Raw genomic sequence first — 19,817 nt, forward strand, 5'->3', positions numbered from 1 at the left:
AAAAAAAGGTTGACGGGTGGGGAACAAAACGTCAAGAGACGGTACAAGGTCAGAGACAACGTTTACAAGTCTCTCATGAATGGCACTTTCCTCAAAGACCACCTAAATACTCTTTTTAAAAAGAAATCATCAAAAATACAAAATAAAATTTTCTGGTTCACATAAAAATGCCAATACAGACTTGCTTTAAGATGCTTTAAAATACATAGTTGTCCACCAACAAATTACCAATCCAAAAAAAAAAAAAAAAAAAGTCCCCAAACGGAAAATAATATTTTCCCATCTGCCATCAATTCAGTCTCTGCTTTTAGACTTAACTTGGTACACTCATAACACAGAAATGTAAACAGGATTGTAAAAGACAAAGCATGAAGGGAAAGTTGGGAAAATGCAGGCTGAACGTGATACCAGAAGATCAGGAGTAAAATGGTGAGAAGACTTGGTTTTGTGGACGGGAATACTGAAAAGGCCGGATTTCAGCAGACCCTATTGCCCCATTTACTGCAAGGATCCATATGCTCCTGCAGTTTACAGATTCACTTTAAATTCAGTCAGCGAAGTACTTTTGGATGCGAAGGAAAAAAAGATGTGCAAGAGCAGGTCTTTCCCTTACTCCTTCCCAGAAACTAATGACTCGGGACCAAGATAAACAGGAGTGCACATGGTTGTGACACGAAGCAGACTGGGGTAAATGTTTGGCGTGGGGCCTGGAGCAGAGCAGGAGCTCAGTAAGAAACTATTGAAGGAATCGACATGTGACTAACTAGCCAAGTGTCACAAGAAGGACAGAGTATTTATTTCCTAAAAAGGCAGGACAGGTATCAAAGAACTTTAGTTGAAATGAAAAGGATGGAAAGGATTGCAAGTGAAGAGGGTTCCATTATTTTTGTATTTTTATTTTGCAGGGAAAGCATGGTAATGGAAACACAGCACCCATTTAGGGAAGAGCTGGGAAGGGTTGAGTCAAGAAAATGAAACTTATTTTAAACTATGCTAAGGAGTTTGGACTTTATCTTCAAAAAAAAGAAAGAAAGAGAAGAGAAGAGAAGAGAAGAGAAGAGAAGAGAAGAGAAGAGAAGAGAAGAGAAGAGAAGAGAAGAGACAGAGACAGAGACGAGACGAGACGAGACGAGACGAGACGAGACGAGACGAGACGAGAAAAGAAAGACTCATTGGTTTCATTAGTTGTTTGCAAGCAAGGGAATGAAAGCGGGATATGATCAGCGCTGTGGTTTAGAATGAGATGTAGGCGGACTGGAGAAGTCCAGACACGGGTAGGGTGCAAAAAAACTAGATGAGCTACCCAAAGGGCTAAATGAAGGCAGGCAGAATTGAACACTGGGGAAAGTCGAAAGCCAACTGCAGACATCTCACCATTTATTTTTATGAAATGTTAGTGGGCCGAGCTATCCATAACTTCAATTCCCAAATCACAGGACAAAAGAATATCCCTTTCTGCAAGCAAATAAGTAACTTATTAAGATTCTTCTCACAGTTGTCACTTAACAGAGTTTACAAAGATAAAGTAAAACAAAAAGTTACAAAATCATTATATAAAAAAGATTGTATGAATACATTGTCTACTAGCCCTGAGACCACGTTAAACACAGTAGATGTGAAACAGCCTTACAAAGTGTACTGATTATAAAAATATTCCGGTTTTCTCTGTTATCCTCAGAAAGGGCTGGGTCTCTCTTGCTACCTTCCAAACAAACTGAGACTTGATAATTGTAATACAATGTTCCCCGTGTCCTTGGTATTCACTCAAAGATATGGTAACTGACCAGAACAAAGACATGGCAATGACCAGAACTCATTTCCAAAAGGGCGATTCCAGTGCCATCTGGAAGAAAGCTAGTCATCATTCACTACTTGCTCACTATTCAGTATAGACATTGCCCTAGAAGCAGACATCTCAACTTTTCTTGAGTTCAAAAACATATATGATTCAGGTCTTACACATCACCCTTTCAGAGTTGGTTAAAAAGACAATGAAAGCGCACGTTTCTTACTCTCAAGATCTAAGTAAAAAAAATTCACAATGCAAAGTTCATTCTATTATTAACCATTAAAAAAGGAGTGCAACTCTACAACCTCACATTTTCTCAGTCCAAGGAATTAAGACTCGTTCATCTAAATTCACATTTTTATCCCGGGTCCCCTCTGTTCCTTGATAGATGTCAATTAAAGCTGGCACCCAAAGAGAGATGGCATTTAAATCATGTTGTTTTGACACTGGGATTCTCAGACATTTTACTTAAGAAAAAAAAATCCTCAAAGGGAAAACACAACCACAGATTTGCAGCAAAATGAAATGTTTCTGTTATTTCAAGAACTTCAGGTCTTGGAGAAGAACTCAATATAAAACTGGTATACAACTTAAAATTGTTCTATTTTATAGGCATTTCTAAATCATTCTATTTTTCATTTTTTTACTACATAAAATAATAAACAAAAGAATAAAATTTTCTAATATTGAGTATTTATAATTTAGGCTATTTTAAAAATTTTAAAGTTAAATATTATCAAGAAAAAATTTACATATCATTTACTAGTTTGCAGCTGTGAGCATTAGTTTTATTAACTTACAAAATTAATTTAGTTAGAATTTTAATTCAAGGAATTTGGGAATCAATCATAAAAACCACAATTATCTTTTGGTGTGTTTTCTTGTTTGTTTGTTTTTTTTCAATGCACCAGTTACATGGCCAAGAAAGATTATTCATAAAATTCTCAAGCACTCTGAAAATTCCCACTGAAAAAAAATGTAACTTACTCTAAAAAAAATCTTGACATATTTGTAGATTTAGAATTACTAGAAATTTATTTCAAAGTAAAATCATGTCTCAGTGTGGAAAATGCTTGTTATCTTAAAATATGAAATTTTATGCTTAGTTGCACTCTGCATAGTAAATTAAGCTAGGGGGAAAGAGAAAAAAATTCTAAAAGTCAGTACAAAAGTCCTATGCACACAGGCATCCGTGATACTTCCAATCACATAAAAATTCTCTCCAGAGCATTTCACCGATTCTGCTATGCCCAGTGCAAATAATAAAGCTCCCACTGGAGTCAACAGAAAGAAAGACTACAACTCAATGGTCAGAAGGAAATAAAACAACTCTACCCCAAATGACACTGGACAATGATCTAGAAGCTGGGATATTTTCCAAGAGAAAATGCTATGTCAGACCCTAACATGAAAAAAATATTTTAAGCATATTTATGTATGTGAATTTAATTAAAAGTCCTAGCTTGAATCATCTCCAAGAGGTAAAGAAACCAAGTGAGTCTCAAATCTTCATGTAATCATGCCTTAGTCACAAAAGTGCCACCCAATCTCTACCTTACCATAAGATTAAAATTCACAATTGATAAGTGAAAACAAAGTGCCCATGATATTTATTGGGAGCATGTTAGAAGCACCTATTTATTTATACAGCTACCATGGTGAAAAGGTCAAGCAAAAACTCACCTCCTCAGCCATGGTTGCTAAGCAACTCTTTTCACAAGTTCTGCGTCACTGATCAAGCATATTTCTGGTGCCACCAACTGGATTCAGAATAAATGTAACATCTTACCTGGTTTCTCCAAAGAGGGAGAAAAGTGGATTCTTTGTTCACCTTTCGGGACAGACGCTGGAGGCCAATCCTATATTCATTGAGTGTTTTTATTTTTCTTCTTTAAAGCAAAAGGATACGTCCTGGTACCACAGGCTTTCTGTTCACAAGGGCAAAGGACAGCTCTGTCTTGAGAAACACCACAGAGGGCTTGATAAGATGTTGGCCAAATCTGAACGACATTTCCTCACAGTAGAAGTCTGAAAGAGAAGACGATTTAGGAAATGAGCATTTATAAAATTCAAATGAGAAACTCAGACCATATATCACTTTAAAGAAAGCTAATTCCATTACTACAGATTCTTAGTTGAGAAGAAGACATCATTTCAGCTGTTCCCCATTTAAGGTCCACAAGATGCATACTGGGTAAGTCCTCCTAAAATACTCCATTCTCCCTACCAGGGTTACCCTGATTGGAGTTGGTGGTTTCAAGCCAAAGCACACACACGGACAGCAAAACAGTCTTCTTAAATCCCTCTGCACTTCAGGTTGCCACCTTAACCCAAATCTACTAGGTACTTTTATTTTTACCCATCCTTTTTCTTCATCTTTGCTAGGCAAAATTTTTTAATTGGTAAGCTTTAACTCTAAACCACCTAATTCTTAAATGCTTTTCTCAAAAGGTTTTATCTTTGTTTATATAAAAGCAATTTGGAAAATGTACACTCTTTGAACTTGCCTACAGAAATTACAGAAATATATGAGCACCCCCAGAGAACTATTATAGTAAAATTTCTAAAATTAAAGAGAAAAAAAAAAAAGGAAGAGGCAAAATATAGTTCAAGATGAGAACAGTTCCTGGTTGGCAGACAGCCAGGATGCAGCAAGGTATATGAAGTGTTTCATATCCTCTTTTTTGGGGAAAGCCATGGCGGCAGGGGCATGGGGGGAGGTAAAGCAAGATAGGCACTTGGCATGTAGGGTACCAAGGAACGATTTTCTGTCAGATGACTATACATAATGAAGTTACCTTCTGAATGACTAAAACATACCCTCCTTGGGAAACCACTTCATTTTTCTAATTCAGGAACAACCCTACTACAAAACTGATGAAGACCAATCATCCCATGGGAAAACAGAAACAGGATTACGAAAAAGGATGACGTCAGAAAATGATTGACCATTTTATAAAGCACACCAATAAATGTATTTAATGATTGTAATGTTCTCAGTGACCCAAAAGACAGAAGCACCTGCAAAGCCAGAACCTAACACATTTCTAGTTCAAAGAAATAAGATGGTAGGTTTGCTTTGTATCTGCTACAACTACTAGTTTCTAGGACATTTATAACTATATCATAAAAATAAAGGATGGTAAGGATGTTGAAAGTCATCCAACCCAGTGGTTCTCAAGGTGTTCCCCTGGACCCACAGCGTCAGCACTACCTGGGAACTTATTAGAAACGCAAATTACCACGTCCTACTTCAGATTTACCAAACCAGAAACTGGGAGAAGTGCCCAGCAATCCATGCTTTAATGAGCTGTGCAGATGATTCAGAAGCAATGACCAAGCCCACTATTCTCCCAACCCTTGGATCCTTTTTTACAGAATGCTTGCCAAGTAGCTGGCTAGCCTGTGCTTGAATATACCCAGAGATACAAAGTTCACTATCCATTCTTTCTAAGACAGTTGACTCCAGCAACTACATAGTTGCCCTTCATATCAAGTTCATCTATAGAGGATGCCAAAAAAATGTCTACACATTTTAAGAAAGGAAAAAAAAAACTATTAAAATTGTAATACTCAATATATGTATACTGATAACAATAGATGAATACAAGTTATGTGCATACATTTTTTTTGGAACCCCCAGTATTTTTCACAGATTTACATCATGGGGCCACACAAAATAAGTTTAATGTGAGTGGCAGAACTTCAGATCTTTGGAGTTAAATTTTAATCATTTTCCCTAGTTTTTTTTCTGGAATAAACATGGCAATTCAGTGCAATATTCTACAAAAAAATGCTACAAATCAAGCATTGATTCAAGTCCCCTGCAGCTATCTGTGTTTTTTTTTGACTCCCTGGCATCTACTTTGTATAGTTCTGGTCATACCAACCCTCCTGATTTTCCTTTGGGTAATACATCACCATATTCTACGTGTGTGTGTGTGGGGGGGGGGGGGGGTTGTTCTTACTACTGCTTCTAGGGATGGGAAAGTGACCCAGGCATTCTTAGTCCTCTGTCACATGATTGGTTCAGGAGTGGACACAGGACAAAATATGAGCCATTCAAAGGGAGAAATATCCATGAGAGGGTTATGCTAATACTGTGGGGAAAGGGCTTTCTTTCTTTCTGCTAAGTGGCCAAACTGGTAGGACATCAACCTGAAACAGCTGGAGGTTACACTAAAAAGAGTCTGCCTGATATCAGAGCCAACACTGAGCACAGCAGAGCCACGGGAGAGACCCATGCCTGATGACACTGTCTGAACACCCCATGCAGGAAGGAGCATTGTTCCTGGAGTTTGTTTCCTCTAAAGGACAACTGTACTGCCTTGACGCAAGCATTGGCTCTGCTTGATGGGCCACTATTACATGTTCATGAAAGGCTCCTTTGGTTTTTGTTTTTCTTATCATCAATTACCCTTCATCCTCTATGCCCTCCCCCCACTCATTCCTCTGCCAATACAGGGCTTCACTTTTTCATGATTAATGTTGCATTTATAATCTTCGTTGAATTTTTATATGTATTTTATATGTTGAAAATATATAGGGATCTTGTATGTGGTTTTGAAACATACATAAATTGTATCATGCTCTAAATCTCATTCTGCCTTTTTCTCTCAACATTGTTTTAGAGACATTCATTTTGCTATATACGGATGTAATTCACTCTTTCTCATGGCTTATTCTCTCTCACTGTATTCCTCTGTGATTTTTCCTTGTCCTTCTAGAGCTAAAGAGCTACCTTGTCTCCAACCTTTTACCACAAATGATACTATGATGACCATCCATACATATATTTCTTTGGGTATCTATGCTAGAATCCCATTACTGGGTTTTAGGTTATACACACAAATTTTGTAACATACATGTACCAGTTTGCATTACCAGAGGAATACACACAGACGTCTGTTTCCCCACATCCTTGCCAGCACTTGAGAACATCTGATGTCCTGGCTTTTCCTGGTATGATAGACAGGGAACCAGCACCTCTTCATTGTAATTTCCTCGTCTCCACTGTGGTGCATATATGCCTACATCCCCCTCTATGAATTGCCACTTAATATTTTGCCCTCTTTTGTATTGGTTTCCTTTCTTCTATTTTCCAATTTTTCCAAAGTCCCTTGTATATTCTAAACACTGATTCCGGTCTATTAAACATGACAATTATATATTCCCCATGTGTTTCTTTTTCTATCATACCCTCCACAAAACAAAAGGCATCCATTTTGATGAATTCATCAATTTTCTTGTTATGGTTTGTGTTCTTTGAATCTTATAACAACCTCTCCTATACCTTAAGGTTACAAAAATATGTTCTTCAATTTTCATCTATCGGGTTTATATTTTCATTCTTAACAGCTAGATGTTTAATCCACTTGGAGTTTTGTTTATGGTATGACATACAGAAATAATTTCATTTTTCTCCTTTTGTGAACCAATTTTCCTAGCACCAGTTGCTGGGAATGATCAACAAAATCCCCGTTATTCTTTATACACATAAGAGTGAATACGGAGTTTATTATGTTCGGATTCTATGCCAGATGCTGGAGAACAGGAGCCACTAAATTTTTTCTCTAAAAGCCCAGATTCAGTCTGCTGTAACTACCCAACTGTGTCATGGCAACATGAAAGCAGCCATAGACAATATGTAAATGAATTATGTGGCTATGTCCCAATGAAACTTTATTTGTAAGTACAGGCCACAACATGGATTTGGCTTGTGGGCTATAGTTTGCTAAGTCCTGCTGTACAATTTTTATGCCTTGTAAAGAAAGGATCCTTTTTTATTTATTCTCCGATGTAAATTTTAGATTCAACTCTGTCCCTCAAAAAAAAAAAAAAAATATCTTGCTCAGATGTTAATTGGAATTACACTCAATTTAAATTTTAATGGAAGAAATATGACATCTTCATAACATTCAATCAATCCATTTATGAATGCTGCATTTACATTCTATAATACCTTAATAAAACTCTTGTAATAGGGTTTTAAATTTCCCTTATATGTTTAATAAATTCTTTCTTAGATAGCTTTTAGTTAATGCCACTATTATAAATGGTATCTTATTATCATCATAGTTTACAATTGGTTACTCCCAATACAGTGGAAAGCTATTGATTTTTATATGTTGCTCTTATAAGTTGGCAACCTAGCTGAGCTCCTGTATAGCTGCTAATAGTTTCTGCTGATTCTCTCTGGTTTTCTGTATATAGTTGACCTTTGAACAACACAGGGTTGGGTGTACTAATCCCTACACAGTCAAAAATCATGTATAAGTTGGCTTTCCACATCTGCCTATCCCCAACCATGGATATGAAACCCAGGGGTACAGAAAGCCAACTGAATGTTTATTGAAAACAAAGTGTGTGTGGAGGTAGATCTGTGCAGTTCAAACCTATGCTGTTACAAGGGTTGAACATACATAATTTTACTTAGAAATAGTGAAAATACATTTCTCATTTCAATTCTCCTTTTGTTGGTTTCTTTTACTGCATTGGTCAGGGAACTGGTAATGTTGAAAAGTAACAGAAGCATTCTTGTCTTGTTTCCACACTTAAAAGGAATGAGTTTAGTTTTTTGGCTTTTTTTTCCATTAAAAATGATGTCTGACATAGGTTTTTAGTGGAAAGCCTTTATCAAGCTAATAAATGTCCCTGTTCCAAGTTTGCTAAGGGTTGATTCCACTTAAAAAAGAAAATCATTATTAAGTGCTTTTTCTTTATCATTGATTACACAGTTTCTTCTTCTTTTCCATTAATGTAGTAGATTACAGCAGATTATGGGGGGCATGAAATTTTTTTAAACACTGAAAACATCCTTTCACTTTTATGATTCAACTTAGTCACAGTGTATTATTTCGTAATATACTGCTAGATTTGAATTCTTAGTGTTTTTCAATGTCATAGCAAAGTTGGCCAATATTTATTTTCTCTGGTTTTTGTTTTCAAAATGAAACTTAATATGTTGGCCTTTTTTCTCTGTTCTATAAGAAGTTTTATAAACAAGAATTTTTCTGTCTCTTGAGAGTTAAATAGAACTCATTTGTCAAACTTTTTCTACCTCTTTTTATATTGCAGGGAGGATTAAGTTTCGATAATCATTACAATTTATGTAATGGTTTCTGAATAAAGCTTTTTTCTTGTGTCAATTTTTTAGGCATATATCCCTTTCACCTAAATTTTCATCTGTATTAGTAAAAACTCATCATATTCTTTCAATAAATTAAAATGTAATCCATAATTATTTATTTTACCTATTTTATATTTTGTTTATTTTGTTATTTTATTATTAATGTGAATATGTTTTTCTTCATCAGTCTTCCAAGATTTACATGTAAGGGTAAAGAGGGTCAAATATATGGTAATGGAATGAGATGACTTTGGGTGGTGAGCACCAAATGCAATATCTAGATGATGTATTACAGAATTGTACACTTGAAACTTATATAATTTTATTAACCAATGTCACCCCAATAAATTTAATTTTTAAAGAATTATATTTAACCTATTAAGCTACTCAAAGAACCATTTTTGGTTCTTTGCTTTTATTAATGATCTTTGTTGTTTATTTTTTGAACTTATATTTGTTTCCCTCTATTACTTGAGTTTTAATTACTTGTTTTCTAATTACTTGAGTCAAACCTTGAGCTTATGGGGTTTCAGACTTTCTATTTTTCTCTTGGGTAACAAAAGCTAGGTATTGCCTTCAAAGCATTCCATTTAGCTCTCTTTCTCAAATTTTGATGTACTGTGCATTTATTATCAGTCAGCTTTAAAATTTTGCTATTCTTGTTATCATTTCCTATTTAACCTAAGGGTTATTTCATAGTATGTCTTTTCATTTCAAACATAGGGGATGTTTTGCTATCTTTCTGTCAGTGATGACTGTTTTGAAAGCACTGTCGTTAGAGAAAAGAACCTCTAAAGTGTTGACTTTTTTTGGATTTTTAAGCTTCCTTCCTGATCCATTAAAAGATGAAGTATGTGCATAATCTACATGCCCCCAAAATAAGATATATTCCACATTTATTGAGAAGTTCTGTATACATGGTGAAGCAAATTCATTGTTATCCAAATCTTTCTCTGCCTGCTTTTAGTCTCATGGTTGCATCACCTTCTGAAAAGACTGTTAGATTTCTAACTACAATTACTTAATCAATGGCAAATGGCAAAAATTACGCTTTCTATGTTATTGCATATATATATATATATATATATATATATATATATATATATATATATATATATATATATATATACATACACATCCCTGCTCATTTTACTCTCTTGATCTATTGTTTCTTTTTCTTTTTGTTTGTGTCTGACAAGTAGAACTTTTTCCATCCCCTTATCTTCAACCTGTGCCCTTTTAAATGGTTTTCATAAACAACATATTAGAGCATTTCATTTTCTATCTATTGAACAGTTTGTCTTGATTAACTTAATCCCCATACATTTAAGGCAATTATTGTTTGAGCTTATTTTGAACATATTTCACCTTTTTGTTTTACTTTTTTCTCCTCCCTACTTCTACTGGCTAGATCAACTTTTTTCCGGGGGGCATGAAATTACACATTTTACTTTTATTTCAATAGTGGTTATTATCGTATTACAATCCATATTAATGCTCAGTGTCCCCATCAATATCTAAAACAAACCAATATCTATATCTTTAGCATATTATTACCACTTTGAATCTCTTTCAGATCTCATCCCCCATCTCCCCTATCTAGTTTCTGATATGTTGAAATAATATTGTGTTATAATTTCAAATATTGATATCCCCGGTGGGGGCGGGGTGTAGTTTTCTGCACACTGCTGCTTATTCCAGCAATCATGTTTTTCATTTATCTTATTGGAAAAGGTCTACAGACATGCCCCCCACACGAGGCATCAATGGGCTCGGCGTTACTTCTTTTGAATTTTAGCTTCTTTGTTTTTTTTTTTTGCTCCCCCTCCTTTTTTCAAATCTCACCTATGCTTTTGAATGAATATTTGTATATTTAATACAGCACTTCAAATTATTTTTAGTGTACAATTTTCTAATTATGTACCTTTTCACACCCCTAGAAACTAAAGTTGTCATTGCTTCTTTATACAAAAATCATTAAATTCTCTACTTGCTCTTATCTCCCACATTTCATTTCTTCTTCTGGGATTTTTTTTTTCTATAACGTGTTCTCTAATGTTACTTCCATAGCGGGTCTATATATATGTGGCAAACTGAGATTTTATACATGATATTTTTCTTTACCCTCCCACTTAAATATAGTAATAAAGTCCTAAGCTTAGGACTTTTTATAGACATAAAATCCTAAGCTTAAATCTGCTGTTGCAATACTTTGAAACTATTATTCCTTTGCCCTCTCACATCCTGGTGTTGCTATGGAAAAATGTCCAATGGCAATCAGATTCCTGTTCGCTGGAGGATGCTGTAGTTCTTATCTAAAAATTGTTAGAGGGTCTATGCATTCGTTTCTGAGGGCTACAGTAGCAAATTATCACAAACTGGCTGGCTTCAAACAACAAATTTATTTTCTCACAGTTCTGGAGACCAGAAGACTGAAATCGAGGTGTTGGTGGGGCCATGCTCCCTCTGACAGCTCTGGGGCAGAATTCATCCTGGCCATTTCCTAACTTCTGGTGGTTGACAAATATACTTGGCATTCCTCAACTTATAGATGCATCATTCCAATCTCTGCCTCCATCTTGACATGACCATGTTCTTTGTGTGTCATCTCTTCTTATGAAGACACACGTAATGGGACTTAGGACCCACTCTAATGCAGTATTACCTCATCTTCACTAATTACATCTGTAAAGATCCTATTTTTCAAATAAGGTTGTGTTCTGATGTTCCTTTTAGGGGGGACATTATTCAACCCCCTACAGCCTATTTTCCTGACTCCTCCTGTTTGGTGGCCCATTAACCTTTTTCATAAGAGGTCTTTAGTTTTCATTGCATTCTTTCCATTCCTGGCCAGTATGTCTTCAAGTATTCCCTGGCCTCAGTTTACTACCCTGCCTTTCAGGGGTGCTATCTAACATTTCTATTAATTTTCTCTCTCTTAATTCTTTTCTTAGTCTTCTCACACTTTTATTTCTTTGAGATGCCTTTTGGGAAGATAGCCTCAATCCATCTAAACGCTGATTATATTCATTCTGATACTCATCATCCACTACGCTGGTTCTTAGTGTTACAATTTAGGCTTATTTCCCATTTCTCCTCTACCCAAGGCTACCCTGCTTCTCATTTCTCTCCTTCCCATACAACACTCTGGCCAACGAGCTCCTGTAATTCTATTGCATTTCTTCTCATGAGTTTGGCTTGCCAACAATGAGAAGTATTGACGGCCACCTGACCTCGTCATTATTCTTTCTTGTTTGATATGTCCACACAACTCACAAACCACCCCTTTGTTGAGAGGAAGCATGAAGAGCTGAAATGAGAGTTCAAAGCATATGCATTTGAGTCTTGGCTCTGCCACTCCCTAATCTGCGGTGATTCTCTGAACCTCACACTCTCAGATATCTCATCTGAAAACAGTGGATGATAGCATATGTAAAGCACATTTATGTCTGTCACATGACATTAGCACCCCAAAATGGCAATATTATTATATGTCCTTGCTCGAATCCAATTTTGCTTCTTCTTTAACTGTAGTAAAATTCTGTCTATCTGTGCTACCAGCAGATATACTTCCTCAAGTTTTAATTTCAATGGAGAAGCAAAATACTCCAGGAACTATATAGGGAACAAAAGTAGAGAAAAGTATAAGGGCCAACATTGTGTGATGGGAGCATCCCTGCATCTCCAGGATCTGAAACTGTCTGCAAGGCTGAGATAAATAAAAAAAATACTTTCCTCTCACATGAAAATGGCAGAAAGCAATTTTATTTTGAGCTAAAGTAAAATTGCTGAATCTTCTTTGCCAAACAAGAAGGCTGGGTGTACCAATATTCTTTTGAATGCTCAGAAAAAAAATTATCTCCTGGGATCCCTGTTTCTTAATAATCTGGAGGTGATGGCTTCTCACACCCAGAGACCCACGTACTAGGTTAGTGACTTCAGTCTAAGGTTTAGGCCTTTAGACCTATTTATTAACGGGCTGTGGCTAAGACAGAAATCGAAGGAACTAGGTTCATTCCAGGAAGTGACTAAGGTTCACATAGATCTCTCTATAACCAAACAACAGAACTTAAATATATTAATGAAAAGCAAAGTCTTACATTTTTAGCCAATTGATTATTTTTGTGTGTGTTCCTTAATAATAACTTATTTTATTTTGAACTGAAAATATGTGATTTCAAGTTTCCATTTTCCACCTTGTCAGTTATGGAAATTATTTGTATAACCTCTCTCTACCTCTCTATATCCTATAATTCTCACCAGCTAGGAGCATCATATTATTTTTAGAACTTTGTCTTCAAAATTTAGTGAACAGAAAGGAAGTAATAAAAAGGTTTCTACTATCCACATTCAGTTTTGTAACTCAGTGGATTTGATCAGTCGTTTTTCTGGTAAGACTAGATGGGCAATCTAGCTTGTAATGGAATAAGGTTCAATGGCCACAAAAACAAATGCCCCAAAATGTGTTACTCTACCATTGACAACAGGAGATGACAACAGCTCACTCCAGGGTAGATCAGGTTTCTTCCTGGTTTGTTTTCAAATGTTATTATCCACCTAACATAATAACAGCCATATGCTTCTAACCTTCTTCCCCAATGCACAAAAACAAACAAACAAACAAAAAACCAAACCTCTAGAATATTTTTTTTAGCAGAAAAGGACTTCAGAGATCCAGTCTTCTCATTTTAAAACTGTCAAGTAACTAGCAAGTCAAGTGACTTACTCAAATTCACTCTGATCTTAGAGGGTCTCTTTTAGAAAATACTACTTATACGGGATACTATGTATGGATTTCTCAATCTTGGGAATTTAAGATTTCAGGGACGCCACTCTGAGACAAGTAATTAAAGATAACTGTCACTTTAGGGGATCTCTTGGTGCCAAAATCACATGATGGTACTCTGGTGATTCAGAATATATGTCTATGTCAATTATTTCTATATTATTTCATCAGATGGAGAACACAAAATATAAACTCCTTTCTGAGAATGTGAGAGCCCTTCAAAACCTACCAACTAAAGTTTAAGAAACTCAAAACTTCAGCAAATGCACCTAACAGGCCATACTCATGAGGCTGCAAAATCCTTAACCAACAGACATTCAGGAAACATCTCCACCTTCTACAGCAAATGATTTCTTTGGGACAAAATGTCTGCATTATTTCCACAAGCAACAGCATAAGCCGGCCATTCAAAATGTGGTCTGCTGATCGTCAATGTCTACACCATTTGAGAGTTGTCGGAAATGCAGATTCCCAAGCTCCAGCCCAAATCTACTACATCAATCTGTATTTTAATAAGATCCCTTGTGTGTCAATAAGCACACTAAAGTTTAAGAAGTAAAACAAACAAACAAACAAAAAGTTTGAGCACTAGTTCCAATTAAAATCTTGGGAGCTTTCTAAGAGATTTAGAGCTCCATCCTAGCCTGATTCCAGCAGAACCTCTGAGATAATGAGGTTAAGAACACAGCTGTAGGATCAGCCTGTGAAATGGGCATAACAGCCCTTTCTTCTCAAGGACACACATAAAGTCTTTGATGAGGCCAGTCATCATATTATTATCAGGATTTGACCCTGCCAAAAAGTAATGCCAGATTTTATTCAATAAACAATTGTTAATTGGCAGTTAACACAAGTTAATACTGGTAAGTTGTTTCAAATCATGCTTTTATATAAATGGTATAGAATTGTTAGATAAAAAACAAGCAAAACCATATATTTGGCACTGCACTACCATTAGGTGATTGCTAATGTCTTCATATTAGAGGTGACTTCACAAATGGCAGTAATCTAGACCAACCCTAGAAGATATGACCCTCTTTGGGAGTCAGCAGAAGAAACTATACTGCAAATACAAACTCCAGAAACTTCTACCAATTGGTAATTATGTTTCTATTTCAATTCACTTCATTTAAAAACTGGGTGCTCAAATGTTAACCAAAAATGTATATGAACTTGAAAAGCTGCTGGCTAATGGATCCCAACACTAACTAACCTTAACAGAAAAACATGACCTGTCATCTAACTGAGGAAACAATGTACTTTTAGCTGTCCAGGCTCTCAAACATATTTTTACTGACGACTTTGAAAACAATCAAGGTACATAAATGGATAGCTGGAAACATACATACACTTACATCACAAACATTTAAGCTACAGAGTGTTCCGTTTTCAAATTTCATTTTAAAAAATGATCTTCATTGTTGTAAAATCATCTCAGGAGCTTAAAAATATAAAAGTCCCTATGCCCCACACTCCCATATACTTTTTTCTAAGATTTTTAAAAAAATACAATTTAAAGATATAATTCACACACTATAAAATTCACCCTTTTAAAAATGTATACTTCACTGGTTTTTACTATATTCACAAAGTTGTACAATTATGACCACTACCGTGTTTCCCCGAAAATAAGACCTAGCTGGACCATCAGCTCTAATGCATCTTTTGGAGCAAAAATTAATATAAGACCCAGTCTAATATAATTAATATAATATAATATAATATAATATAATATAATATAATATAATATAATATAATATAATATATAATAAATATAATATAATGTAATATAATATATATAATACATATAATATAATATATATAATATAATATAAGGGTCTTATATTAATTTTTGCTCCAAAAGATGCATTAGAGCTGATGGTCCGGCTAGGTCTTATTTTGGGGGAAACACGGTACCTAATTCTAGAACATTTTCGTGATTGTAAAAAGAAACCCCATATCCATTAGCAGTTATTCCACACTCCCCGCTCCTTGCAGCTCCTGGCAATCATTAATCTATTTTCTGTCTCTGTGGATTTGCCTATTCTGGACATTTAATACAAATGGAATCACATAATATATGGCCTTTTGTATCAGTTTTCTTTCACTTAGCATAATGTTTTCAAGGTTCATTCATATTGTAGCAGGTATCAGTACCTCATTCCTTTTAAAGGCTGAATAATATCTCATTGTATGTATACGACATTGTTTTATCCATTTATTCGTTGATGGACATTTGGGTTTTTTCCACTTTTTGGCTATTATGAATAGTGCTGCTATGAACATTCAGGTACAAGTTTCTGTGTGGACATACGTTTTTAGTTCTCTTGGGTCTAGGAACAGAATTGCTGGGTCACATGGAGACTCCATATTTAACTTTTTGAGGGACTGCAAACTATTTTCCTTAGCAAGTCTACCGTTTTACATTCCCACCATCAATGAATGAAGGTTCCAATTTCTCAAGATCCTTACCCACAGCCCACTCCCAAATATTTTATTTTAATTGGTCCAACTGAGACTTGGGCACCAGGGTACTTTTGGGGCTTATATTTTTATTTGTAGGAGTTCCCATGGTAATTCTAATGTGCGGTGAGGGCAAAGAACCCCTTTCTCCTGACTGTTCATGGACAACTTCCTGACAAGTATTTACACCTCCCTCCTGCATTGCACCAGACAGCTTTGGACCTGTTACTCATTCTTGCCACCACACTACCCCCCAATAATTACATCTGCTTTGTAGCTGATGCATTCAATGAAAGAATGAAACACAAATAAGGAAAACATAACTTCATCATACACATCGACTTATAGTTACATAATTATTATAGTAAAAAGCCTTATATTTATATAATTATAATATGTATATAGCCCTATACGATGTAAATATAACAGTCATTTATTGTCAAAGAATAGTGAATCCACATATAAAACATGTTTAAATCATTTGTGTATGTGCAGCTACTTAGGGGAAATCTGGGAATTAATGATCATTTTTCACTGAGAAAATAGGTTTGGAATCCATTCTATTGTCTTCTTTGCATACGTTTACTTTCTACCATGACCTATTTTCTACCAAGCTACATAAAGTGATTATTTTCAAGTATCCTTGGGTAATGTGAACTGGTAACCCCCTTCTTCAAATGATCTACTAGAGACCTGTTTTTCAAAAAGAGCCCGTGTGTGTGTGTGTGTCTGTATACTTACAGTCCTACAATTCTGTTCATCTAGTAAAGAAAGATATAGGGAAAGAGTGACTGAGTTCTACGTGTTTTACATTTCAACCTGACCTTGAGTACTACACATAGTACCATATGTGCAAAAATTTATACAATTTAAAATTACTTATCTCATTAAAAAAAAAATGTTTGCTGCCAAACCCAACACAGGTAGTAAAGATCTAAAACACCAGTATTAAGGCCTAGAGCCACTTTGAAAATCAACAGTCTGTATTTGTAGATAACCCACTCAGGTTGCAAAGACAGAAGGCTGAATAAAAAAATGAAGACATCTAAACTGAAAGACAAAGCATGGCATTGACTTCTCAGTCTATGGAGGCTGAGATTCATCGTAACAGTAAAAATAACCCAAACCATATCTTCAGATAGGCTGCAATAGCAGGGGGGAACTTACAGGTTATGATATTAAAACAATACTTAAGGAAGAGAATTACAGGTTGAAATATCATCTTAATATCATGTGTCCTTCTGTAGTAACCAAATTTTCTGCTATATTCCCAATTATACTACACTCTTTACAGAGCAATAAAAGATTAATCGGAGTTCATCTGCATGGGCTGCAGAGCTATGTGGGAACACCAACTCAGAACTGGTGCCAAAAGCTTGTATGTAAATCTAAATCAACTGTGGGCTTCCAGAAGTAGAAACCACATGGTAGCATCCCTTTCTCAGTGCTCTCTCGAGATCAAGAGACACCAGAAACCTTTTACTTATATTTCTTATTTAAGGCGTATGGTATGTTAAAAAAAATGAAATCCAAAGCAAAATTACCCATAATGTGTTATATTTTAAACATTAACATTGAACAGATTAAAGCTCCCAACACAAACGAATACAAGACAATAATTACTACCTCTGCACACAAGAAAAATGACTCCACCATTTTTTTTTTGACTAATGTGAAACATCTAGATTTTTGTGCCACTCACAGATTTTTGCTAAAATGGAATAGTAAGGCTAATTACAGTGTCAATCATAGCTACATGTCACTCATAATCTATAGATAGATGTACTTCTATTTTAAGTGTTCTAGTATATTCAGCAATTTCTAACTGTGCTATTGAGAAAATAATTACACGATGATAAAATCTGTTACTGCTAAATCTACTACAGGTAGTGAGATCTAGTAAGGGTACAGGTTTAGAACTGTATGACAAAGATCTTTCTTCAATACTGTTCCATTGCATATGGAAAACCCACTTGAAGATGACAACGTCTAAATTCAAGGCCTTGAATCCAAGACCACCCATCTGCTGGCTTCTTCAATTACGTTGGTGCAAAAGTAATTGTAGGTTTTGCAATTATTTTTAACCTTTTAAACCGCAATTACTTTTGCACCAACCTAATAGATCCTCAGAAAATGCTTGTTAAATGAAATCATAAGTCCAACTATAGCTTCTATATTATATCCTCACTGCAACCAACATACCATGTTTCCCTGAAAATAAGACCTAGCCGGACAATCAGCTCTAATGCATCTTTTGGAGCAAAAAATTAATATAAGACCGGGTCTTACAGTAAAATTATTATATTATATTATAAATATAATATATATAAAAGGCACATTAGAGCTGATTGTCCGGCTAGGTCTTATTTTCGGGGAAACACGGTAGTAAGACCTTATTGCAATAGCAGATAATCAAGAGAGGTTCTTACTCATGGGGTCTCAAAACAATGCTCCTCCCGCCTTACAACTGCTTCTGCAGATTTCACTAGCATGAAACATTAAATAAAATATAAATTTGAAGTCAGTCCAAGTCTTGACCCTTCTTCCCCTATCATGCATTTTGCAGCACAGTGCTATCCAGGGCTCCATCCAGGGTAGTTGTGCTTTTCATTGCCTGATAAATGCCTTCCCATTTCCAGGCACCACAGACAAATAGGTATTTCTCTGTATCTCTTTGCCATGACAATGGCATTTTTTTTCATTTCCTCATGCTCTCACCATGATAGGCACGCATCAGGGGCCCTCCATCCCCACCCATCTCATTACTTCTCATTCTATTTGTCACCATTTGGAAATTCAGAACTCTTAATTATTAGCTTACTCTTATGAACAGCAATGAGGCTCTGGCTGCCTACGGGGGAGCATCATCCAACACTAATGAGCACGCAGACTGAGACCTCCACCTGAATCTCATCACGTGGTTCCATTGTTCGGGCCAGGTGGGACGTTTCTGTCTACAGGCAAGCTTCTGCCGGAGAGCTGGAGTTTGCAGGGTGGCTATTATGCATTCACTTTGGTCTCACGATTCTCACTGACTCAAAACAGCTTTTCTGTGTGGTCGTACTCATTTACATACTGGCTATTACCTCCCTTATAATAATACTGTACTGTTTCATCCCTCCTTGTCCTCCTCTTCACTTGTATAAGGACTTACTGGAGCTGAGAGTTCTCAAAAGGAAAGCTAATTGGTCATTTTCTTACTGCTACTTTTGATCTCCTCCTGACCTCGAAAGAGAAACGGAGCTCTTATAATCGTCTGGGTGATCTGTCTGTATACAAACCTTCCCTGACGTCTCCCACAGTGTTCAGCATGTTGCCTCACATGGGAGAGGTGCTGTATAAATATTAATTAACATCGATGAAGTTTTCTGAGCACCTAGAAAAGACAGGCCCAGATCTGTAGGAGACAGAAAGATAAAGGATGAAGAACGAGCTGGTCTCCCCTGAATCTATGAGGACGTCTTTGTAGGTAATGAGGGAAGATGGGGCTGACCCCAAATCCATCTCTTCCTGGACTTCATATCCTTTTATAGCAGCAAGAGCCTTGCCCCAGTGACAACAAATGAGCACTGACTGAATGCTATGTCCCAGGGCCTACATTAGGCACTTGACCTGCATGAGCTCATTTAAAACCCAACAGCCTGTACAGT

General features: G+C 36.0%; 1 protein-coding gene across 7 annotated transcripts in view; it reads right to left on the reverse strand.

Annotated features, from left to right (window-relative positions):
* Window positions 1-19,817, reverse strand: part of FHIT (fragile histidine triad diadenosine triphosphatase) — a 1,364,996-nt gene that overhangs the window by 752,550 nt on the left and 592,629 nt on the right. For all 7 annotated transcript variants that reach the window (XM_019728377.3, XM_074313199.2, XM_019728375.3 and 4 more), the window contains one exon: window positions 3,698-3,817. In XM_019728377.3, the coding sequence (XP_019583936.2) occupies window positions 3,698-3,800 (103 nt within the window). In that variant the 5' untranslated portion in view covers window positions 3,801-3,817. The remainder of the gene's footprint in view (window positions 1-3,697; window positions 3,818-19,817) is intronic.

Source organism: Rhinolophus sinicus, chromosome 5, assembly GCF_057876585.1.
Source record: "Rhinolophus sinicus isolate RSI-liver-muscle chromosome 5, RSI-T2T, whole genome shotgun sequence".
Classification (NCBI taxonomy): Eukaryota; Metazoa; Chordata; class Mammalia; order Chiroptera; family Rhinolophidae; genus Rhinolophus; species Rhinolophus sinicus.